Source organism: Lingula anatina, chromosome 6 (genome assembly GCF_051362555.1).
Source record: "Lingula anatina isolate TDL-2025a chromosome 6, LinAna3.0, whole genome shotgun sequence".
Lineage (NCBI taxonomy): Eukaryota > Metazoa > Brachiopoda > Lingulata > Lingulida > Lingulidae > Lingula > Lingula anatina.
This window is the reverse complement of record NC_141772.1, coordinates 1,103,318-1,128,854: the sequence shown is the minus strand read 5'-3', so window position 1 is coordinate 1,128,854 and position 25,537 is coordinate 1,103,318. Positions and strand designations below refer to the sequence as shown.

General features: G+C 38.1%; 2 protein-coding genes and 2 non-coding genes across 10 annotated transcripts in view; 3 read left to right on the top strand and 1 right to left on the bottom strand.

Annotated features, from left to right (window-relative positions):
- The window catches only part of LOC106162446 (protein Wnt-5b), a 62,440-nt gene extending 42,380 nt beyond the window's left edge, over positions 1-20,060 (top strand). For all 7 annotated transcript variants that reach the window (XM_013539745.2, XM_013539747.2, XM_013539744.2 and 4 more), the window contains 2 exons: positions 4,971-5,263; positions 16,998-20,060. In XM_013539745.2, the coding sequence (XP_013395199.1) occupies positions 4,971-5,263; positions 16,998-17,459 (755 nt within the window). In that variant the 3' untranslated portion in view covers positions 17,460-20,060. The remainder of the gene's footprint in view (positions 1-4,970; positions 5,264-16,997) is intronic.
- An 811-nt stretch (positions 20,061-20,871) lies between these two features.
- LOC147760963 (uncharacterized) lies at positions 20,872-23,903 on the bottom strand. The gene is made up of 4 exons (XM_087014503.1): positions 23,426-23,903; positions 22,202-22,610; positions 21,638-21,814; positions 20,872-21,477 (listed from the first exon to the last, which is right to left on the bottom strand). Exons 1-4 carry the CDS (start codon positions 23,717-23,719, stop codon positions 21,218-21,220), a joined length of 1,140 nt encoding a protein of 379 aa, XP_086870629.1. The 5' UTR covers positions 23,720-23,903; the 3' UTR covers positions 20,872-21,217.
- Positions 23,904-24,395: 492 nt separating this feature from the next.
- Positions 24,396-24,468, top strand: Trnav-aac (transfer RNA valine (anticodon AAC)). The gene has a single exon. It is a non-coding gene; the product is annotated as a tRNA-Val (tRNA).
- Positions 24,469-25,056: 588 nt separating this feature from the next.
- Trnav-aac (transfer RNA valine (anticodon AAC)) lies at positions 25,057-25,129 on the top strand. Its single transcript has one exon. It is a non-coding gene; the product is annotated as a tRNA-Val (tRNA).
- The last annotated feature ends 408 nt before the right edge of the window (positions 25,130-25,537 follow it).

Sequence of the window (25,537 nt, the reverse complement as noted above, 5' to 3'; positions counted from 1 at the left end):
AGTGTGTGTGTAAGTGTGTGTCTTACTCTGCATCTTATTCTTTAAAGCGCTTAAATGCATTAACTAATTAAAGCACTGCATAAGATAGGCCTACAGCTAAATTTCACTAAAACGACCTCCTGAATACCTTAGTACATCAGGTATTGTGATGTTGTCAAGCCCAAACCTGGACTCAGTGACAGCGACTTTATTGCCAGGGTACATTAACTGTCTTGTATCACTGTGCAACATGTGTTTTCACGGTAGTGCCGTGTAGCGCATTCCTGGCCAGCGTTCATCGTGTTAACAGGGTGATTCATCAAGCGATGGACGCCGTGTCGGATGCCAGGTGTGTTGTTAAGTGGACTCTACAGCAAGGGACAAGTTTACGATACTAAACACACGTGTACGGGGTTGCCAACATTACTGTTTTTTTATACTCCTCGATCTTCATCTATTTTCTGATATACGTTATAAAACGGTAATAAAGGTTATGAATAAAAAGAGTATAATGCTTAAATAAAACATAGGGGAGAGAAAACACGTAGAATACGCATACAGCCAAGCTGGGTAATTAAATTGTAGCAACTTGGTAGTCGACCAGTGTTTTTTTACCCGTCCTTCCTCCAAATCCCGCGAGATCTCGCTTGATTTTACGCAAAACCGCGAGACTTTAGCTATCCCGGATGACTCTAATTATGTTGAGAGGAAAGGAGTCTATTAACGGTGTGCTCCTTACTGACCTTGTTTGATGTGCTTTTAATTCTTCATATAGATAAACTAAAGAGAAAAATATGGAAAGCCATTCACTGACTTTTTTCTTTTCAAAAAAATTTTTGTTGTTTGTTTACCTGTCTATTTCCCTTGCATGTCAAATAAAGTGTAATGTTCTTTTTCCGCTCTCAGTGAGAAATGAAATGCCTAGTATCGAATTGTTTCGCATAATTTTCTGGGCAATTGCATAGGCGTTTCTGGTCACAGAAAACTGCCAAAACAAGGTGAAATTAAGCGCACCTAACTCTTACACATTTTCAAATAAAATCACGAAATATTTTGACATTCTGTATTTGAAGCATTCAATCTGACAATAAGAAAAGAGTGATTATAATGATTATACATTAAATACGACAAAACGATCCACCAAAACGGCCTTTTGTTTTACACGTTTGTAGCACTTTTCCTCGGCTGGACTAAATAAAGTTTAAAACTTAAAAAATAATATCACAAAGCATTTTAGCGAATATTTGCACTAGTTTGGTATGACGTGGCATAAAGTTTATTCTTAGATAAATTATACCAGTACATATAACCAAAGGTCTGTTTATGATCGTCTTGCTTAAAGATTATATAGAGAATTGGGTTATAGCGTAAGGTGGTCTAGCAATGGTAGAGGAGGGGGGGGGGGGGCTTGGCATTCTTGCTCCTTTCCGTGCCAGTTTCTTTTCATAAAGCACCTCTCTATTATGCTATTATATACCACCGTGCGTTTTCACTTTGCTTCATATCTCTGTGTGGTTCATAATGCTTTGCCTAAAGCTAGGTCACCTTTGATATGAGCACGACCATTGTACATCCAGCTCGCCAGCAAATCTCTCTGGAATCTTTTAATAGAGTTACATGGTTGAGATATCTTTGAAATCGTTAAGCAGTTCTTAAATGAAGACCCCTTTCAAAGCGTCTTTTATGCTGCGTCTTCTTTTCATTCTGTTGTTCGCGCCACTTACGGCCCCCATTCTGCTCTCTCTCAGGCGGGGGTGATTCAGCGTGATGGCTGAAAAAGAGAAACCCACCCAGCTTTACCTGATGCCTTGAAAAAGTTCAAATAAGCGAAAAATAGGAGGAATGGTAACTTGTAAAGCGATTCACTCACGCGCCAGACCTGTCACTTCGTGGAACGTCACCGAACTGGCAGCGCGCGCGGCGCGATAGGCCTTCCTCTGTTCTAGCGTCTGTCCTCGCGTTCTCCGCGCTCTCTGCGAGTTCCTGCTTTGCGCGTTGACGAAGACAGAGTTACGTTGTTTTGACAGTTTTTGACATCAAATCTTGATATCGGTTTCCAGGTAGAGATATGAGGGTAATTGGTGTTTAGGATCGCTACCTGTATCACTGACAACTCCCGCTTAACATCACGACACCTCGTTCTTCCCAGCATTGTCCAGTATGAACTGAAACTTGCAAAAAGAACACTAACTTATTTTCTTCCGAATCCTGTGGATCGAGTTGTACCTGCGTGCATCTTTGGCCGCATTGTAACAAAACGCTATGTCTGGGTTTGGAATGAATGAATGAAAAAAGAAAAAAGAAAAAGGCTTACTATAAATCTGTCGCTTCGTTTCCTGATATCACCATCAAAATATATATCACATTCTTTTCTCAGACTGATACTCTTCTCTTTTTTTTCTGTGATTGATTGGTAGACTATAACAAACTGAGTGAATTAAAGCTTTACGGTGTAATTGCTACCAATATAGCCAGCCATACACTTAATTCACACTTTGTAGACCTTGGACAAAAAAGGTCATTCGGTGCAGAGTAAGGGTGGAGAGCACGAAGATTTCCACCTCATATGCGGAGTTTGGAATACCAGAAGTTCAGCCAACAATGTGAAGATGCTCCGTGTCACGAGGTCTATTACGTCATAACGCTGACAACGTGATGTACGTCTCATGCCTACGAGACACAGACAGACAGCGACCCGGCGTTGTGTTGTCTTTTGCCAGGGTTTTGCGTGCTTAATGAAGGGGGGGTATGCTGCAAAGAGCATTTTACAGATTGGAAATTAAATTAAAGAGACACAGTAACATATACACGGAGTCCATATGTGCATTTACAAACTGACATTGGAAGGCGTAGGTTTTTATTTGATTGTAAGTAAAATAAGAAATTGGAGAGAGCGAGAAAATTATGATATATATTGACTGTTGAAAGGATTGTGGAGGAAGAGAGGGAGGAAACAAAGTAAGACAGGGAGAGAAAGAGAGATTCCACCAGACGATGTTGATCAAAACCAATCCACTACATTACTTCATTTAAACACTACCTTAAAATGACAAAAGAAAGACCATTTATAAAAGCACCTTCTCCATAAAAAGTTTTATCCATTACAGTTTGTGTAACTTTGATATCCATTTTAGATGTATTGAGCCCTATAAAAAAAGTGGTTGAGCATAACAGTCCACTTACTTAAAGTACACCCCTCCCAGGAATTCATCTTAACAGCCGTATGCGGTAGACTAGATCTGGTTATAAAAATACAACATTAACTTAACTGTGAGTGGATTATTCACATTTTGTGGGCTCGATTTGACGTGTGTCTGTCAGCGGCCTCAAGAATGCCACTCTCTAAGATGTCACAACATTACGCCGAGAACGCTGAAGGATTTTGTTTCTCCTTTAAAAAAACACGTGGCCGACGGCACGGTCAAATTGCGGCTGATCTTTCACCCCGGCCAGCTTGAAATTTTTTCTTATCAAAACAAAAACAAAACATAATGATTTCCTTTTATAAACAAATAGATTTATAGGTGTTGTGCTCCAGCTTGAAATTTTTTTCTTATCAAAACAAAAACAAAATATTATTATTTCGTTTCATAAACAAATAGGTTAATTGGTGTTGTGCTCTATAAAAAAGTTAAACATCATTTCTTTCTGTTTGTGCAGGTACACGCGTGTGTTGTGTATATGCGTATGTGCGTTTTATACCAATATAATACGTGAATTTGTGCTTACGCTAAATATTTAAACAAATTATCACAGAAACAGAAAAATTGTTTTTATGTAAGCGTTCTCTTAAACATTACAAATACAATTTGGTGTGCAATTAATGTCTGAAGTTTCAACACAGGCATAATAAACGGGGGGATTCTGTTGCAGTTTGTCTATCCACTGAAGTGGAGAAGGGTAATAATGCATGAGTCGATAAAAATAGCGCCGTTAAAACAACGACGAGCGTTCGTGAACGTGCTTGCCCAACGATAACCCAGCTGGTATCCAAGCTGCCGCTGCACAACAAGCTGTTTTTGTCTTGGCTTAAGGTCTCATGGCGTTCACGTAAAACAACCGTGCTACTACTACTATACGAGCTTACGAGTTTTTGAGTTAAATTTTTTTCTTGAGTTATCATGATTGAATTATGATAAACTGTATCTGTAACTTAAAGATGCCCAGCTTTTCAATGGATTAAAAAACAGTTAAATAAAATAATGATAATGATTAATAAAATTGCTTTACAAAATTATTTAAAATCAGTTAAATTAAAACGACAAATACACTAAAATCAGTCACATAAATAAGATTCAATGAAACAGAAAAACAAAAGAAATTATTTAGAACCAAAACATACATAAATGAAAATAAAAAGTAATGATGTTGTGGTAAATTTACAAGTTATTGTAAACATAAAGGTTAATTAATTTTACTAAATATTGGACGAATTAAATTTTAGAATACCCTTATTTGACTGAATTCCACTGGATAAGGATTCCTTGGTTTCAGTGTTAGCAACAAAAATTATATGTTGTATTTTAGCCAATCGCTATCAGGGTTACGTCTATAATCACTTTCTTGCCCAATCATTACGACGAGTCGTTTTTTTAACCAATCAATACGAGTGTTACGTCGATTGTACTTTCATTGTCCTATCAAAAAAGCCTTCCGTTTTATTGTACGTCCTGTCAATGATGTTACGTCTGTGGTTGGTGAATAACGTCATCTGTCACTTTGTCGTCAAAACGAAATACATTTTGATTGTTTATTGTCCTATTAAGTGATTGTCACGTCGATTGTTGTTTATTCACCCAATCATTGTACGTCAGTTGCCGTTCTTGTTACATGATAATCAACGTCACATTGGTTATTGTACATTGACCAATCACGGTTAGCGTTTCAATACTTATTGTTTCTTGTCCAACCACAATCAAAGATGTTTGTGATCTAAATATTACGATGGCAACTTTTTTTTTTTTTCACCAAAAATTTCATCCTTATTTCAGCGAGTCGAGAGGCAGCATTTGTGAACGCTATATCTGCGGCGGGAGTTACATGGTCCATCAGCCGAGCGTGCCGAGACGGGGAGCTCCGTAAGTGCGGCTGTAGCGGGGCTCTGCGCCCGAAGACCCTACACAGAGACTGGATATGGGGCGGGTGCGGGGATAACCTCGTGTACGGATACAACTTAGCCACGGGGTTCGTGGATATACGAGAACGGGAAATGAACCATCCGAGATTCTCGAAAGAGCTGGCGAGAATGCTGATGAACTTGCAGAATAATGAAGCCGGTAGAAGGGTAAGTACACAAACTTTATTATTATTATTATTATTATTATTATTATTATTATTATTATTATTATTATTAATTATAACTCGTTGGTATTATAATATAAGTAAGTTCACCCAAATATATATTTAAAACTATAAATTTTACTGTACACAGATCGAGAAAAAAATTACATGCACAGCAAGTTACATAAAAAGTACATGTTACATATATACATTCGTCTACACAAAAAAGGTTTTTGCTGTGTGTACGGCAACTGTTTTTGTCCTGATCCGATTTTTTATCCAAAAAAAGAAATTCTTCTTGAATTTCAAAAACAAATATATACAGATAAAATATTCAGGTATGTGCTGCATCAACCCAGTAATGTCGTATGACTAATTGTAAGAACTGGGAGTGGCCATAATTCTAGTTTTACTCCGTGACACGGTCAGGAATGGTCAGTCCTGGATAAAGACATATTTGGCCCCCATCCAATCAATCACATTATAGACGTCGGCGTATGAGTTCATTTGAGAAGCGTCCGGTAAAATATATTTGTAAACATGAGGACCGAGGTATTAGTTTGTCCGTCAATAACAGGATCGGAGTAATGCCTGATGGCTGTATTAAGAAGTTAATGAGTTTTAGCTGTGAAATCGTAGCCGAAGGCCCTTAGGCGGAGGTGTAAGTGAGACAGAAATGAGCCCTGACACGTACGTCTAGGGCTCACGACGTCGGCTGACTGTGACAACTCACGTTAACATGAACGCTTCATTTTTCAATGAAGCAGACGACAGTTGACAGAGACTAACAAAAAGGCGCCAATCTTGATCGTCTGCCGTGAGCGTTCTTCGGTGTACCTAGGATCTAACATGTGAGCAAAGTGGTGACGGGCCCATCACTAAGAAAGGTCCTTCGCTCTTTCTTGGCTTAATTATGTCCAAGCATCAAATGTGAAGCCCTAAAACATAATTAAAATCTAACGTTTTCATTTTAGAAAGGAAGGAGGATATTGTGCCCTCTTATGCCCATATATTCCGACAACCGTAACTACCCATTCCTTTTAAAAATAAAAAATGGCGAGCAGATTTGTAACATTTCGTCTTTGAGTGAGACAATCTTAAGGTGAGATAGCTGAAAAAGAATCGAGACAAAATAAATAGAAAAATGTCCCAAGTGATGTTGATTAAAGAAAACTAAGAAAACCAATGACAAGAATCAGGTGTAAATTAAAAAAAAAATATCGTTGGTCACCAAACAAAACTCATACAGTTGTTTGGGGAGTGACAATTTGTATCGAATGAAAATTTTGGTAACGATACAGACTGAAGTCTTTGGTTATAAGCGCACCAGAATTTGGTTGAAGAACTACTCTCAAAATAACTGAAACTTTTCTAACAATTCTCCTGGCAACAGTCGACATAACATTGCCGCAACCGGTTTTTGTCAACTTTTCCTCAGTTCAATCTTTGTGGACCAACTTTTGTATAAACCCATAGTTTCAACAATTTGAAACACAAGTTTCAATTCCATCTCAGTAAAACATAGGTGTTTACTCACCGGAAGTGGAAAACTGTTGTCGTAAATCGTCCGCCATTGGGCGTAGCAGCACGGGTGATTGTTGTGTACATTTGCAGCAGTTGTCCTCCATTCAAAACCTTTCAAATTCATGTCGTCCTCGTGCATCAACAGGTGTGAGAGACCTTAAACAAAGAACCAAGTGGTTAAGTTTGACGTTTTAAGAGGATTTTAATTAGATAATGCCTCGGGAGGACGTTAGTCTCGTATTTGTTTCAAAAACCGCTCGTGTCATCAGCGCTAATGTAACCATGTGGTTTCTAGGCTCCCGGAAGCTGTGTGTTCGGTTTGACTCTTCAGGAAATCTAATTAAAGTTTATACATAGAATTGTACCATAGAATTTTTCCTTCCCAAAAAATCTAGAAATGCTTTTATATACTCTTTTCAATGAGTGAATAAATGAATGAATGAATGAATGAATAAGGCGCTGTTGATGTTGATTGGTCATTGCATAAAAATTCCGGAAGTTGGCTTCCCATGCCTTGAAATGTCTTTGGTGTAATTAATGTCTGGCTGTTTAGAGAGAGAGAGAGAGAGAGAGAGAGAGAGAGCGAAAGAGAGAGAATCTGTATAGAAAAACAGCCGGCCATGACCTTTCAACAAGTTCCCTCCGTTACTTTCATCTGTAGGTTATCAGGACCAAAGCGGGCAACACTAATAATAAAACATCGCAGAAAGACAACTCATCAAAGAGGACAAAGATGCTTTGATTTTATTGTTTCAAAACAGGAAGGAAAATAACCTGCCACTAACAAAGCAAACCAAAACCTTTAAAACCACTGACTTTTTTATTTGACTTTATTTCATAGTACAAAATGTAACGCCAAACGCTGTCAGTCAAAAGCAATTATAACTTTCTAGACGCAATGTTCAGACTTGTTTTAATTTCAAACCGGTTTGGGTCTAAAGCGCATAACCAGACGACCTCACTCCATTGCAAATTTTATAATAAAGCGCAATTGGATATGCCTATGCGACCGGGGTCAATACAGCAATATCCTACTTCACTAAAAACAACCAACTCCTTGTAAAATCTTTCTTTCGATTGCTGGCGTGATTTGGACCTAACCGGTTTTGGTCTTAACCTAGTCCAAACGGGACATTTGACAATTTAAGGACAGGAAGGTATGGGAATAAAATTCTCATAATTTTCTCCATCAGCGGTGTGTGGCCGTTGAAGCTGATCGTACCGCCATTGTGTGACATTATTTGTGGCTGTAACAAAACTGTATGGAAGCCATTGTTCCTGTCCCTCGATCAATCTCGGTAATAACCCATATCGGTGTCCCCGTAATGAAAAAGTGCGGTTTTTGTGGGCAGGAGGTCCCTCTGCGAGCGGGACCCCGTAGGAGAGGGGACACCCTCGGGAATTCCGAGGTTGAGCGAGCACATCTGCCCCGCTAAGCTGGCTCTGGGCACTTATTATGCGTTTTGTACGCAATTTTACCCGTCGGTTCCCTTTGTAATGATTGTGATGAATTACAGTGATTTTAAAAGACGTTACATTTGCCGCGGGGTTTGTACTTCAAGCTATGAATAGGACACATGAACCTTTAAAATGCAGACTGCATCGAGACTGTTTTACAAACGAAAACATCTAGACAATCTAGACAAATGATCATGTTTTCTTTATTTATATTCTCTTATTGATTATAGATTAATCGACATATATTTGTTTTTGATATCTTGTTTTTGAAATATAACATCCATATTTAAGGATTCAAGCACGTCTTGGTGGTTTATTTTTAGTATCGACAAATCGTTCTTTAGAAAACTAATACTTGAATCATAAGTGAAAAAATAATCACAAAATTACGCCTGTCAGTTTACATCTATCTGAGTATCAATTTTAAAAGCAGACAGGCGACTGTCAAGGAAGATTGGGTCTTGCTTTAGAATTCGATGCCATTTTTAGACGTGTGACAACAGGGAGGCAAAAACCTCCTTCAGATATGACACGTTCTACGCACGACAAAAGAGTCAAGAAGATCATTTAACAAACCTCACCCCCGATTCTCCCACATATTTTCCTTACATAAGCCATTATAAGACCTCAGTCAGTTTTGTTGGATGTTTCCCTTCGTTAGTTCCGATTGTTCTTTTAAGTGCGCAATATGATAGAGCTCGGCGCACACAATGTGCGCAGGGACCCGTATGTAGGAGGTGACAGCCGCGTGGCATGTCGTAAAAAGCCGTGTCGTTCTAGGTGAGGAGATTTTATGAGCTTGCCCCTGAGCTGAGATCTATATGATTATTTTGATTCAGGTCGAAATAAGAGGTGATGTGAGCTCGTCTCAGGGATCAGAGAGCGAGGAAAGTGGTTTGCACTCGTTAAGACCGTGGTCTACTGCTTTACGTGAGAGGTACATGTACCTTCCAGAGCCAGCGTTTTTACCCTCCTGCCCCCCCCCCCCCCGACACCCCAACCCTCGCCCCCATCACATAAATACTTGTTCTCATAAATCTTAAAATTTCCAAGGTTCCAATAACGTGCTTTTAGCTAATCTTTGATTTACTTAAAAACGTTTTTTTTTTATAATTTGTTCATAAACTTTTGTGGTCATACTTCTTGGCGACGGCCATATTGCCGTAAACGAAAAATTGCATACCGCACAATCCGTCCAGCTATCTGTGTTACCCTGCGGTCGAAAATTATTTAAATTGCACCGTAAGCCCCAAGAGAAAACGGAAAATTGAGCCAGCTAACTTTCTGATTACTACCTCGAAAACTGATCGGTATATTTCGTGATGTCGTTCACTTATGTGGCTGCTTCATTCCTCTGGGTACTTATGTGACACTCTGCTTGTAATCTGTTATGTTCACTTTATGGGGTGACTACATTTGATGTTCATTTAAAATCTTTTTAGAATTAATGGCAACTCAGACAGTTGTGGGAAGTTATGGGACCATTCTCTCTATTTTTTCTCCCCCCATCCCACACACATGTGCTGAATTATTTGCTTTCTACCTCGTGTTTACAAATTTTTGGTTTATTTCTGATATGAGTTTTGTCTTCAAAGTGACTCTTAAAAGTGTGACTCGATAGCAACCGTTTTACATCGAACTTGTATTTTAGAATATATTCCTCATATATATGCTTTTATGACACGCGTATACGCACACACACACGTGTATATCCATGTACACGTAAACGCGCGCACACACACAGGCAGACACGCACAGAATACAGAACCCCTTCCTGTTCAACTTCCCATACCCCCAGTAGATTGCACTCAAGTCCATAGAAGTGCTTGCAAAATGGGATATTTGCCCATACTAAATCATTAAAGCAGAAATAGTTCCGCTAAGCGCATATTATCATTTACAGAATGATCGCCATTCCTCTGCACGCCTTTTAACGATCACCTGTCCTCGTGATTGAGTTCTGGACACGGCCTAATGTCCCTTTAAGTATGGGTTATATAAGAACGCTTTGATCCCCGGTGTTGATGGCACAAACAGGTGTTGTAAGAGTCGTGTCGGCGTTCATGTAATAGAGAGATACCTGTGATTGAAGTGCCTGTTAGATCACACTGGTCCAGTGAAACCCCATGATGGAGTTAAAATAAATGGCTGAATTGTCCTTCAGGTGTACTGAGTAGGCCTTGCCCATTGTTAGCTGGACGCACCTGTTTGCTGCGGCGTTACGTCACTCCTCAAAATGTTAATATCTGTTGTTACGTATGTTACAAACATTATCAGTATAACATCCGAAAACAAACGTAAAATGATCAATAAAAATGATAATAATACACTTTATTTAAAGGGGGTAACACATGTTTAGAGCAGCCCGGGAGCCACTGGTCTGCCGCTAGGTGGCTATTAAACAAACCGGAAGTTCGAGAATTTGAATTGGGCAATATTTTTTGAAATTTATAGGGTGTCATAAACGGTGTATTATCTCGGCTATTAACGTACTTGGGGTTACAATATGTACATTGTCATATTGAGAAATAAATTTCGAATAATGTGAGATGACCCAAAAGTTGATCTACAGCATATTTAATGTTGAAAAATGAGTTTGAAATCGAAATTTTATTAAAGCTATTACGGAAGTTCGTTTTTGATTTTGATTTTTGTACCTATAGAGGCCTCCGCACAACTTGAAATTACTACAAGTTGTGGAAAATTTATTCAGCTTTCTGTCAATGTAAGCATGTAAAGAACTTTGCCTTAAGCTGTGAATGGCACAAATCAATTCACGGCCATGTCAGCCTGAAAATTCTCACTTACGATATCCGCATATAAGCCTCGCTTTGACTTAGTGCTTTCTCATGAGCTTCAGTCTCGTTTTAGTTTGTCCTTCACACAGTATTACTTATATAGAGCAACTGGGTATTGGGGACAATGAAATAATTTTTTTCTTGGCACTTACCACGGTGCTAATACAAATGAACTTTAACATTTTTTTTCATTGTAGATAAACCTTTTTATTACATGAGGCCAACTGATGAGGGTATTCCTTTCATTAAATATGAAAAATAACAAATGAAAGACAATTTACATTTAATCACATTGCTATATATTTTATTTTAATTTTACATAAAATTCAACTAGCCTGAAATATTTTACCAGTGAGACGTGTACATTGCAAAATAGTTATTTTACATTACATTGTACATTAATTACCCAGTAGGTGATAATTCAATGCTACTTTACTTGATTGGTACACATATATATATTTAACCATCTAACACACAATTTCCCTTTACACAGTGGACCAGAATTTTTACAAATAATATAATTTCATAAATTTTCCCAAAGATGTCATGTTAATTTTCTTTCAGTGATACCAGGTATCAATCCATATTTGCATTTGAATAAACTTGTTTTACTTGTATTCTGATAAGTAGATATTATCTATAAGCTACACATATATAAAAAAACCTGCACAGTAAAAATAAAACAATGTATTGTTAACTTAGTTGCACATACACTTTTAACTAACTTCATGTGGTTAAAACCTAAATTGATTTCACAAACTGCATTTCTATGTACTGATAACCAATAACTATTTATATTAGCAAGAGCACATATTTTTCATCCCTTAGAAGTATCCCAGAGGTTGTGGTGTTCATTGCCACACAAAATGATGGGCGCTTTTGTTATGATAATTGCACGGCAAAAGGAATAATCCTGGTCCCATTCATGCTATTCAAGCCTAGAATAAATAATAGAGTTTTTAAAAGAATATCATAAAAAAATTCTAACTACATTTATCAATTGCTCACACACATACACAATGAAATTAATCATAATTTATTGCAATCTTTGTAATAGGTAAACTGTAACAATCAATCTTAAACAGCACTATATTTACAATCTTTACCTTAAACTGCACTATTTATACTTAATTCATAACAGTGATTATTAAAAAAACATTTGAAACTGAACTTTGGGCAAAGTTGCACACCCATCATAATTCAAAAACCCAATTTGAATCAAGGCATGAAAAAATTAGAAAACACATGCAAGTCAGAGCACCACATCACTATCATATGCCCTCATCATTGAAGAGCCTGTTTCATTTAATGTACATACACACATACATATATTATTCACCTATTTTAAACTTGCATTTTTATGACATTCTTCTCCTCAAAACCCCCAACCAATGCAATAAAACTTATTTTGTGTTTACATGTTTTTTTTTCTAGAAAAATTAACACAATTGATACATTTAACCCCCCCGCCCCCAGCAAAAAAGACATAATTTACGATTCATATATTTCAAAACATGCCTATGGTTACTTTACAATACTGTATCTTTCACAACTACTGGTACCAAAGCCCCCCCCCCCTCCCCACCGCTTTGCAAACAAGTACTGGTACACCACGATATGCACATACGTATACGTGTATGCAGGTTGGATGACAATGTTATTTCGCAATCCACTTCATCCTTTTCACATTAAAACACGAAGAAATTGCATGAGAAGCCAAGATTCAAACATTTCACTTATACGGTGACATTCATTCCATGCATGAGACCAGAAAGCCACTGCCATCACTCGATCAACTAAATGATAGGTACCCCGTACGGTGAAAAAACAGCTTGTTGGAAATGTTGAAATTCTACAAATTACAGGCCATCGCACATCTTAAAAATTTGATATGTTCAAAAAATATTGCCAAACTATGAAAAAACAGGAACAGATAAAGAAAAAAACCCTTAAGCTGCATTTGGCACAGTTCAAAAGTCAATGTTTACAATGACGTTTTGTGTGCGGCCATTTTGCTAATCGCCAGTAACTTTAGAGAATACTCAGTGAAATCGATACACGAAGACTTATTCGGTGTATAAAATGTAACTTAAGCATATACTGTATTGTCCCGTCAAATTCATTAGTATTTAAATCTACTGTTCATTCCACAAACACATGTACAACTTACCTGTCTCTATGCCTTCGTCTCCCGCCAAATTTTTTTGGGGCTACCACTCCACGTTTTGAAAACGAGGCCAAATCTAATATTTTCCAAAATAACCGTCAAATCAGCCAGTGGCTCCCGGGCTGTAGAGTATACACTTATTTTACATATGGCCCTCATCGTCAATATGTGCTGAATTACTTGCTTTCTACCTTGCGTATGCAACTTTTTGGTTTATTTCTGATATGGGTTTTGTCTTCAAAGTGACTCCTAAAAATGTGACTCGATAGCAACCGTTTTACATCGAACTTGTATCTTAGAATATATTTCTCATATATACATATGCTTTTAATACACTGTATTGGTCTGCATACTTTCAGAAATTCCTTAAATAACATTTGAATATGCGATCAGTGAAAGGTACTAAAAATCTCAATAATATTTAATTTTGACGAAGAGTTAAAACAGAAAATGGTGTACGTGTACGTACAGTTAGGTGAAGATCTTGGCTGCATTTTTGTGTTGTTTACGCATTCGTTCGCCCAAGAGAAAATTACTGAACAAAAACTAACAAGTGTAGATTTATTTATGTCTTTGGCCGACAATGAACTCTTGGACATCCTGGTAGTCGCATGGAAGCTGGCAAAATGACGGCAATCTTGGCTTTGCGGTTATGCAACACATAGATATATACACAGTATCACTCTGTGCATGTGTTTCAAATGCAAGCGAAGTGGTTTTTCAGAAAAGGTAAAATACATCTGTTTTTACTTTTCCAATGTGATACAATCACATCCGAATGCAGTTATCGGTGTTACTTTAGCGTAAACCAAATTAGAACAGATAAAAGAGTCGGTGTGTATCAAATCCGAAAGATATACTTTATAAGATCCATCAACACAAGGAAACTATTTATTGGTTGCCAAAGGTTAAGCATATTATAGAGTGTTTTATAATCTAGTTTACATGTATTATTTTTTCGCATACAACATAAAATTAATATCATCCTTCCAAAATGAGATTCAGTCTATATCGATCTCACTTTGTTACCCTTTCCAAAGTTTCTCCATCACGCTCTAATGGCCGTTGAAATAATTTAACGTCTCGTTTGCTAAGACATTAGCGTCTGTATTAAGGAATTCTGTTTTAATTTTCCCTTTCTTTGAACCTGTCATCGGCTGGCAAACTATCGGTGTAAAAATACTAGTAGGGTGCGTTCCAGTAACGAGAAAAGCTAGCGGGACGTAAAAACAAGGAAACACGGGACTTAGCAAGCAATTTACCGAATTTTCTACCGTGCCGCTCTAGAACGTGACTGTTTCACCTTGGTTAAATTTGCGTGAGAATGTTTAGGAGAGAGGAGATTGTTTCTTGAGATGTGATTCAGTCTTTCCTCCGTATTATGTTCTTCAGTCATCGGAACTTGGCATGCTGGTATATAGGAACCCAAAACAAAACATCTAGAACTGAAGGTTTTTAGTCACACACACACACACTTGAAAAAATACCCACCGTTTCATGTATTTCTCTTTTGTTAGTTTCTTTTACAAGAAAGTGATATGTGATTTGATATGGTATTTGACATATAATTAAACATGGCAAATATAATTTAGTATTGCTAATATCAGTCGACATATACTTAAATTTTTTCGTCTTTCTGGTCAATTTCTGATCCGTTTCTCGTGATAGTCACGCTAACGAATACCAAGACAAATTCATCAAATAAGTTTCAGAAAAAGTTCCAGTTTCGCGTTACCCATTCCTAAGATTCAGCTGCCTTGACGATGAATTTTCCCGACATTTGATGTAAAACATGAAACTCTGGTTTCTAAAAATGAAAACCTGCGTTTGCTTAGAATACTTCTGACTCCGATTGAGACCCCACGGACCAAGAACATCAGGAGCTGCTTGTTATGTTCAGTGTTTAGGAAGTTGAAGCAGACGTCGTCTTCAAATGGGACGACACACTGCGGCACAACGAATTCATTGTACATGGCAAGTGAAAACCAACACAGCATGCTGAGGAAATGATACGTTTATCCCCATCTGAAACCAGGCGAACACGAAATCTATTAGAGAAAAAAGATGAAATAATTCCCCTGCCTTGTAGTTGCCATCGAGTTTCATTGAATTGCGCTTGTTTAGTTCTACGTATAGGTTCTTCGGCCAGCGAAATGGGGTGATTCTCTAACTGGGTTATAACAGCCAGAGCGGGTGTACTTTGCAACGCGGTGGCACAAAAATATCCAAAATTCACACCAAAAGTATTCCGTTGCAAAGCATTTCGAGGGCATAAATATCAAGCATAAATTTGTTAATTTATCCACGCTTAAGTATTAAAAGCCTCTTCTTACACCTGCTTTAGTATACTATGATACCAATAGCGCCCCAACCCTCCATATGTGCCCCACCCCCTCTGTCGATGCCCCACCCCCCCTTTGGCGCCCTCCCCCTCCATGCCCTCCCCGCCCTCGCCCCGCCAGCCACCCACCCATCCAGCGGGTCCCCCTCTCGCTCCAACACACCTTCCCCAGCAAAAACTGCGCATTGAAACTGCTGTTGGGTATTAGTGTCAGTGGAGCGCTGAAAGAAAACTAATTTGTCGCCTCACCTCTCTCACCCCGATCACGTGCAATGAACCCTAAAGTTAGCTGTGGTTAATTTCCCTACTGGAACTCTTCAGGGGGAAATAGCCCGAGATCTACTGGTCAGTGAGAGAGAGAGAGAGAGAGGAAAAGAGAGAGGGGGTAGAGAGAGAGAGAGAGAGAGAGAGAGAGTTTAATCGTTTAAAGCCAAATCCCATCACTAAAATAAATCTGAAATCGCAAGCGTTTCAATGCTACTTTCCACAAACAATCAATTTTCATGTGTATTACTGTACAAGTAAAAAGCCACCGGTTCCACCCCTATCTCCTACATGTATATGTATCTCCCCCCTTTGCCTCTTACACCATTCACAACATATCTCAAACATTCACGTCATTTAATAATGTTTCTCAGCTCTGTCACTTCCTCTGTAATAAGCAGTAGACCTGCAGTCGTGACCCGATACGTATACTTGCTCCCCTTCCCTTCAAGCAAACGCAATCAAGCTGAAAAAGTTTCAATATTGTCGGATTTATTGAGTTTGCTGAGTTTTTCACTTAACGCGGTTGATTTGCGCTAGCCTAGGGGTTCTACGGAAAGTATATGTTTACTTCCTACCATTATAATGTCGAGCAAATATAATAAAATTCTCACTAATACGAGGTGGCCGGAAAAGGAAACGCGCACAAATGATTTGTAAACCAATTATTTTCACTAGTCAATCGTTACGCGAAAAGGATGCCTATTAAAATATTTCCAGATAGGTTATGATATGCAGTAGGGGCAATCATGTAGTTTAAGTAAGCTTAAAACTTACAGGAATTAAACTATCACTCTTATTTTTGGACCGTTTTAATATATATCAAAACTGATGGTTACAAAATGCGCTGTAGCTAAATTGCTAATTCATATATCAATCGAGTGACTTATAAAGCCCATACTTTTAGCCTTAAGACGAAATCAACTCGTTCTTCTCCTATGTTAAATATAGCACGCATAAGTATTTCAGTAAAGTTTAGTAACAGCGCTGTAATACATTGTAATACATACATTTGTCAGTGTTCATTAAGATTTGACTGTTGTAGTTTACACATTATATGCCATACCCGAGGTACTAAGACCTTTATGCTTTAAACCAAATACATAAAACTTCACCAATTAACTTATTGTCACAATAAAAAGCGATACACCTCTAATTTTCTTTTCTTTTTTCTTTTTTACCTTAGGCTGTCTACAAATTCGGGAAGATTGCATGCAAATGTCACGGTGTCTCGGGCTCGTGCAGTTTGAAGACTTGCTGGCAACAACTCCCGCCATTCCGCGAAGTAGGCGAGCGCCTTAAAGACAAATACGACGGCGCTACGGAGGTGCATTTCAACCGGCAGGGGACGCGGTTAGACAGGGCGAACAAACTCTACAACAAGCCCACAAAAGACGACTTAATTTACTTAGACAGGTCTCCGGACTATTGTGAGCCGGACCCTAAGACGGGTTCCCTGGGCACACACGGCAGACAGTGCGACAGGCGGTCGGAGAGCACGCGAGGGTGCGCCCTTATGTGCTGCGGGCGGGGATTCAACTCGTTTAAAAAGAAAGTGAAGGAGAGATGTCACTGTAAGTTCCACTGGTGTTGTTACGTCAAGTGTGACACGTGTGAGAAGATAGTGGACGTTGAGGTGTGCAAGTAACACGACACTAACAGACGGTTGGAGGGGGGTGGAGGAAGAGAGATTAGGAATTCTGGGACAAGGGTTGAAATATCCCCCTTCGTCAGAGAAATGTAAAAACACTCTACTCAACACAAGGGAAACTGAGGGTTCGGCGAGAAGTCGTTTCATCAGTGATAAATATATCGCAGAGCTGGAAAACGGCGCCATTATTGTGAAAGTAGAAACTGTATCACACATGGCGACCAGCTTCCTGCAATTTGAATACTCATACTGGACAGACGATGTCTTCACCGCCCAGAGAACATGGGAATCATCTGAGTGATGACAAGTGATTCTTTGATATTCTTTTGCCAGGGGTTAGCACGAGCATGAATTTTTATCTATTTGAAGCCTAATAGGTGTGGAAACAGAGATGAATTAAAGCTTCAAGCCACCGTTGGTGACGTATTCGTGACGTCATAGACGATAATGACGTCATTCTACGATGTTACAAAAATGGCGGAAAAAATGAAGGCTGTTGTGGAAGGCGTATATGGACCTCAACACTGTGAAAAGTGGCATGCATATCTCAAGCAGGATATATTAAAAAATTCGCCAGCAGAATGAACTTGTTTCTTAAACATTATATAGTTGTACATATTTGTACTATAGATATTGCAGAAGCGGTAAGGGCGTTTAGATAAAATGTATATAATGCTGAATGTTTAAAAAATTCGATTTACAATTTTTTAATAAATAAGAGGAAGGAAAAATGCCAATAACGCAGGCGAAAAAAAATCTTAAGAATGGTCTGAAGATGTGTATTGGAAGTCAAAGATATACACAACTTTATTAGCGTAATTTATGATATAACTTTATTATGTATAATTGAGAATATGCTAACATACCAATATAGGGATTTAGATTTCATTTCAGCTTCATAACAACTGGCATAATAATGTCGGTCTTATTTTAAAAGTCACACTTTGTACTGCTATCTTTCACCCAAATTATCTTTACAATTGTCAATGTTACCGTGAACGTGTTACCTCAGTTCAATTTATTATGTTAAGTGCGCGGGTTGGCAAGGAAAAAACGTAAGATTATAAATGTTAGAAGTTTTGAAGTTTTTCTTGTAGCTACTAGCATGGGGCTTTGTGATAACATATAAGTTTACTTTTAAAATATTTCTCATCTTCATGTATAAACTACATAAATTTACTCATACCCCTGCAGCTTCGTAAGAGAAAAAAGAATATACTGATAACCACTAAATTATGGCAACTACGTGAAATTAAATAAGTAACAAACTTGGTCAACACAACTGCCCTGCTAAAAATCCAATATTACTAACCTGTCATAGCCAAGAAGCTGAGTGTGTGTTTCTGTGTGTGTGTGTGTGTGTGTGTGTGTGTATGTGTTTGTGAGAGAGAGAGAGAGAGAAACAGAGAAGGGAGAGAGAATAGAGAGAGAGAGAAAGAAATAGAGAAAAGAGAAAGAAGGAGAGAGAGAAAATTTTACGAGTGAGGAGACAGAGAAGAGAGGGAGGGGGAGAAAGAGTATGTGTATGTATGTGTGAGAGAGAAAGCACCCAGGTATCAGCAAGCCCTCTAGGAACCTCCACGTCAGTGAGCCCCGTAATGGCACCTTTCTCCCATCAATCACATCCACAATGACACTGTCGATTTTCACATTTGTCATCAACCACATCACACGGCAGACAGCTCTAGTGACAACCTCTCATGATCCACTGAACATATAACTGGCAGAGTGAATACACGCTGAAAACATGTGCGTGAGCGGGGTTGTTTTTCGGGGTTATCCGGTGCATTTATTTTTCTTCAAGTTGTTTTTCAGAAAAGTCATGATTGACACATGATATTGTGTGTCCCGGGGCTGCTCTAACTCGCCGCCCGGGGCAATACCACCAGAGATGAATAGACGCTGATTTCGAACGCGAACGATTTCAAAAGAATATTCATAAAATGCATCCGTATAATAAATGTCAGCATTTTTGCAGTGAGACTGCTTTGGCGGAACGGATTATCGGACGTTTATCAACAGATCTGCAACCTTTGATCGCTATCGCATCTAACTGCCTGATTTCACGCAGAACAATACTCTTTCGGTTCACCTTCGATACTGTGTATACTCGTCACATTATTCCCTGATCCTTACGAGCCACAAGGTTCTCGATCAATAGCACGTCTTTAAAACTCTGAATAAGCCAAGTCCATGGTAGCGTATAATTTTCTTTCCGAATGTTGTAACTGTTATGTTGTTCTTACTAGAGAAAATGAGAAATGTTTCAACTTTCTCTATCTCGCTGTTTCTCTCTTTTTAACTTTGATTCGATGAAAATATATTACAAATAAACAGATACACTAGATTGTTCTAAGTTATTTTTTGCCTTTTTCCAATGAATACATTTACTCTGCACTTAGGAATACATGTACCATTTTTCTAAGAAATAAAAATGTATTGTTCAGTACTTTTCGAGAGAAGCTGACTGAATCGATATCGAACTGATGTTGAAATTAATTCCGACAGAGGTCGCTATGCTGTAGATGCTGTCGTGTGATAATTATCAATTGAATGACTTATCATACATTGGTGTAATAAATCTTTTTCTACATGTTAGTTCAGTCTTGTTTTTCTTTCTTCGGACAAATTCATCTACTCACTATTTAAAAATACACTAAAAATTGCGCAATTCCTATTCAGAATTTTAATTTTGAAAAATTCAGAGTTTTTAAAAAACAAATTACTCCATCTACTCATTATTTAAAAATACACTACAAAAATGCCGTAATATCTATTCAGAATTAAAACGTTTTCTCTTAATGTGATGTGACCTAGACAAGTATGTGTTTTTTTTTTCGCCGTCTGGTGGTCCTAAAACCGTTGCTTCTGCCACCCACCACACCAGTCACTTATTGATTGTAGTAGGAGAGACAGCTCTTAGCGATCCAGCACAATCGGCTGCGACAAAAGTCAAACTAAATGTGTTGAAGCAACCATAACCTTATCATTTTTATTTTTAACTGTCAATATATTTGACCATCTAGTAAGGAGGCTCAGGGTGAAACAATAAGCCCAATTTCAAACCATTGAAATCTATAAATGCAAAACCAGTAATAACAACGAGCAATAGGTATACATGGCAATAAGCTGAAAGCTCTCGATAGGGCACAGCCCGGCCTAGTACGATGCATCGAGTCCTTTGATAAAGAAATGGGACATGACTTGAGATTACACCATATGGTACGCCCACCTTCTATCATGGCTGCCTTGCCCTAGATCCTGACCCAATTAGGCCAGGTTAACCCTAACCATTTTAATTAAATAGAGGGCGGACTTTCTGTTACACGTACCCTCAGTTTTGTTACACCGGGATTATAAAAAATACAGCACATATGTCTATTTTAAGGCATTATAGGTAAAGACAGGGTTGCTAACATTACACATTTATTTCCAGAATTGCTTTCGGTGTCAAGTTATTACAAGGAACCATAGCTTTTGGACACATGTAAATACGTAAAGTTGATACCAGTGCAGAAAACTTTCAAATCTGATAGAGCTTCCTCCAGAAATAAGAAGACCCTAACTCCCTAAAATAATTAGTAGATAGAAGTAGATAATCAAACAAACAAATAAATAGATAAATAAATAAAAAGACACGCACTGGCCAAATGGCCATCACCCCCCTCCCCTCCCTTTCAAAAAATTAAAAATAAAAATGTGGAAATGTTTTTGTTTTCCTTATTAACAGTTCTCTTTTCCTTAACAGTTCTCTTTTACGCGTCAGCCTCGCAGACATAGGCATCAACGGGTGCCCCATCCTCTGACGCAGACGCCCAAGTATACTTGTGTGAACGCCCAAAATATGACCCAAACAGCATCAAGCGTTGGTTGGGGGTCGGTTTGGACCCGTATGACCTGTCGAACCAATGGGCGTAGCCGTGTGTCAAGTAGCGCCCACTGTGTGCCCAATACCATCCAGGGCGCTGGTCATCTACTCGGCCACCAAGCCAAATACCTCTGTCGTATTTTGAACCTGGAACAAAAAGAAATTTTTTTCTTAGTTCGGGCACAATTTCCATTGACATCAAGCGATAGGTGTCAACTTGACCGTTTTCTAAATGCCTAGGTCGATTATTAAACGCATGATTTAATTATTCATATGAATGATCCAAAACTGAATTTCGAAAACTTACCCATATGTTGAGCAAAATAAGCTATAAAAGCTTGTTCCCGCGATGACCCGATTTCTGCCAGGTACCCGTTCAGAGCGTTACAATGCCGCTGTGCCGCTGTCCACGTGATATGAGCACGGAAGTAACCATAGCAACTGTTTCTATATTTATTGTCAAGCCCAGGAGGACAAGGTTTCACTAAAATAAACCAAAAATAGATAGTAACGATAGAAATTAATTATCTATTCCTTTCTTGCATGTTTGTGATTCATTTGGTTATGCACATTATTTATTTATTTATTTATTTATTTATTTATTTATTTATTTATTTATTGCGAACAACTAAAAGTCTGCACTAAGGTAGATGTATCTCCATACAATACAGAATTCAGTTAATGGGAATTTACATGTATTTATCTGTATAGAATGCATCCTAAATAAGAATCCTTTTTTTTCATTCAGTAACGCAACAGCTAGCATATTATTTTTCTAAATTTCATAGTATTCCCTGTTTCAATAATAATAATAATAATAATAATAATAATAATAATAATAATAATAATAATAGAAATATGGGATTCATACCCGTTGTTGCTGCTGCTGCTGCTGCCATATTTCCTGTAGTTATGGTTGGTGCTGGTGTCTTTGCCATGGTTGATGTCTGTATTGGCGTCCTATTTGTTGTAGTTGTTGTCGTCGTCGTCTTTACTGTAGTTGATGGCTTAGGTGTTGTTGGTGGAGTTGCCTTAGTTGTCTTTACTGTAGTTGATGGCTTAGGTGTTGTTGGTGGAGTTGCCTTAGTTGTATTTATTATAGTTGTTGGCGTTGGTGTAGTTGTTGTCTTAACTGTAGTTGTTGTCTTTCTTGGTGTTGGTATGTTCACTGTAGTTAACCTCTTCATTGTAGAAGTGGGTGGATGCGTATATCTACCGGTTGTTACAGTACTGTGCAGCTTTTGTCCTGGCAGGAGACTTAGTTTGCACTGCATGTAAAGCTGTAAAAGAAACAAATATATATCAATGTTTTACTAGAATAAAGTAATAATAATACAGACTGGACATAAACTATTGAATATTTTAGTTCAAAAGGTATGTGTAGGAAAAAGGCACTGCCTATTTTAAAAAACATGCATCACATGTGAAATGTGTGAGTAGAGAAACGTGTAGTCATGTTCGCAGCATCAATTAACTGACTGCCTTGTCGGAAACACAGCTACATTACGTAATATGTGGTGATTTCCTTGGGTAGTACTCTTTGGGATGGTCCAAGTATAAGTGTAGCAGAGCATGGTTCAGTCAAAAAAAGTCTCAATATCCGGACAACGCCCACACAGATGATTTTGAAATTTTGCATAGAAGTAGCAGATGTCAAGGTGCTTAAACTGAACGACACAGTGTGTTACATAATTTTTGCTGAACGTTAGAATGGTGCAAAAGCAGATGGACATTGCCGGACAGATAATTTTGCCGCAAGGAACGCTTCGCACAGTCTTACAAGGTTTTGTCCAGAATGTACCTACAAAGAAGCCAAGCCCAAGGAAGCCAAATCTTACCACCAAGAAACAAAACCCATCGTTTTTACAGCCTCGCTGTGTCCACTACTGGTAAATAAAGAAAGCACATCCCTTTCAAACTGGGGGATCGATTACCATCAGAAAGTGTTTTGCAATTTTGCGCCTCACAAATTTTATTTTTGAAGACACATAAGAAAACAAGAATAAACTTATTGTTCATGTGAGCACAATTTCAAAATAGTAAAAGATAAGTATGCAGTGGCCAGATTTGACATGATGTTTACGTATATACCTACGTGTGTCAATCCCTCCAGAAGTTTGGTTTTCAGTTCTATCTCCAGATCCAGGTCCGCCATGTGTAACATCCTCACGGCTCGCAACCCGAACAACCCTCCGTCCGGAGACAGGGGGTTCACGTGTCTGCAGTCATTAACTAACTTCTTGGACAGGTGAGAAATGTAGGTTTTTAACTTGAAAAGTTCCAACGCTTTGATGTAATTTTGGCCCTTGGATTGCGCGGACTGGGTTGTCACTGCAACTGTTGATGCCAAGACGATGATAATGATTCGATCAAAATGCCTTGCAGCCATTTTGAATATGCAGTATATGTCGGCCCTGGGAAAGGATTTAAGACAGCGGGAATGACAGGTGGTTGTGAAAAGGTCACCTAAGGTGTTCACGACAGTTTTATCAGTGTGAAGGACAGTTTATTTTTCTGACCTGATGGCAGGTGATTTGATATCCATTGGGAAGATGACTATCGACAAGAATAATTTCAGACTATTAGTAAAAAAAAAATCATGGTACAACATATAACTAATGGAATTGCAAAATTTTGTCCTTTCGCATTGCGCCCGCATTCATCTTCAAAATCTCGTATAAATTAATCTTTTTGCTATCGATATAAAATATAAGTTTTATCACCTGTTTTCATGTTACAATAAATTGTATCATTGAAGTCAAATAGACAGGTATAATGACAATTGTATCGCACGTTGTAATAACCACCAAATATACTCCCTAAGTTCGTAATTTTCATATCGCAAAATCTTTTCCACTGTCAAAAAAAAAGCGTTGCATTTGAAATAAATAGATGTCTATTTGGAAGATTATTTAGATGAAAAAGAGAAACCAAACTTTATAAATAGAAGACAAAATGCAAATCTTCATCACATAAAGATATGTAAATTATATTGTTTCTGTCACGCATTCAAAATTAACCTCAGTCTGGAACGTAGAAATGAGTCTTAAAATGTTACGCATATCGGCTCCGTGGTGTAGCGGTTATCACATCTGCCTAACACGCAGAAGGTCCCCGGTTCGATCCCGGGCGGAACCATTTTTATAAACCTTACCTAAATAAAAAAGACACATATTTAATAAAAAGCAAAAGTAAATACCCTGTAACGTACATGTATTATTAGAAACAGTTCCTTACAAGACACAAATAAAATCCATAGAACAAAAAAAAAAAAAAAAAAAAAAAAAAAAAACAACTCGTGCAAAAAAGCACAGTAAAATTGCATCTTCTTCAAATTATGAATTTGAAAATTTGTTTCCCTTCCGTCTGCATAGCACAGAAAGTAAGCAGAGAATATCTGTCGAGAAATAATGTAAAGTCCCCTTTACACTGGGCGGCGTCCTTTATGCGTCATGTGGTACGGCCCCGTTTGAGAGTAAACAAAACTATATATTTTATGTGCCGACAACTGGCTGATCATTGAGCATTCATTCTGCAACCAAAGCGATGCTTGTGCCTCCTTTCTACGACCACAGCGATGCCAGTTTCATGGTCGCACAAAGGACGCAGAAAGGACGCCGTCCAATGGAATTCTGTGCTGTTTCTTAAAGCCATACTATTTGGTCACGCAGTCACAATTAGCCCCTAAAAGAGCGTTAAAATGAGTCTTCTATAAAGTGTTACATGGGCTCCGTGGTGTAGCGGTTATCACATCTGCCTAACACGCAGAAGGTCCCCGGTTCGATCCCGGGCGGAACCGCTTTTTATATCACTTGACAAAATTCATAAATACATAAGAAGCAAAAGTACATACCCTGTAACGTACATATATTATTACAAAACACAAATAAAATCCATGAAACAAAAAATAAATAAATAAATAAATAAATAAATAAAAACAACTTGGGCAACAGAAAAACACTGTTAAACTGCATCTTCTTCAAATTATGTTGAAAACTTGAAAATATGTGTCCCTTCGGTGCGCAAAGCACAGAAAGTAAGCAGAAAAGACCTTTGTTATTATCGCTTTTCGAGAAATAATGTAGTGTGCTGTTTCTTTAAGCCATACAAACAGAAACACCTCGGTGGCATACGGTCAGTCTTAGTTGCGATGATTTGACTTAAGTAATCGCTTAATATTCATCTTTCATTATGGCTAATATGATAA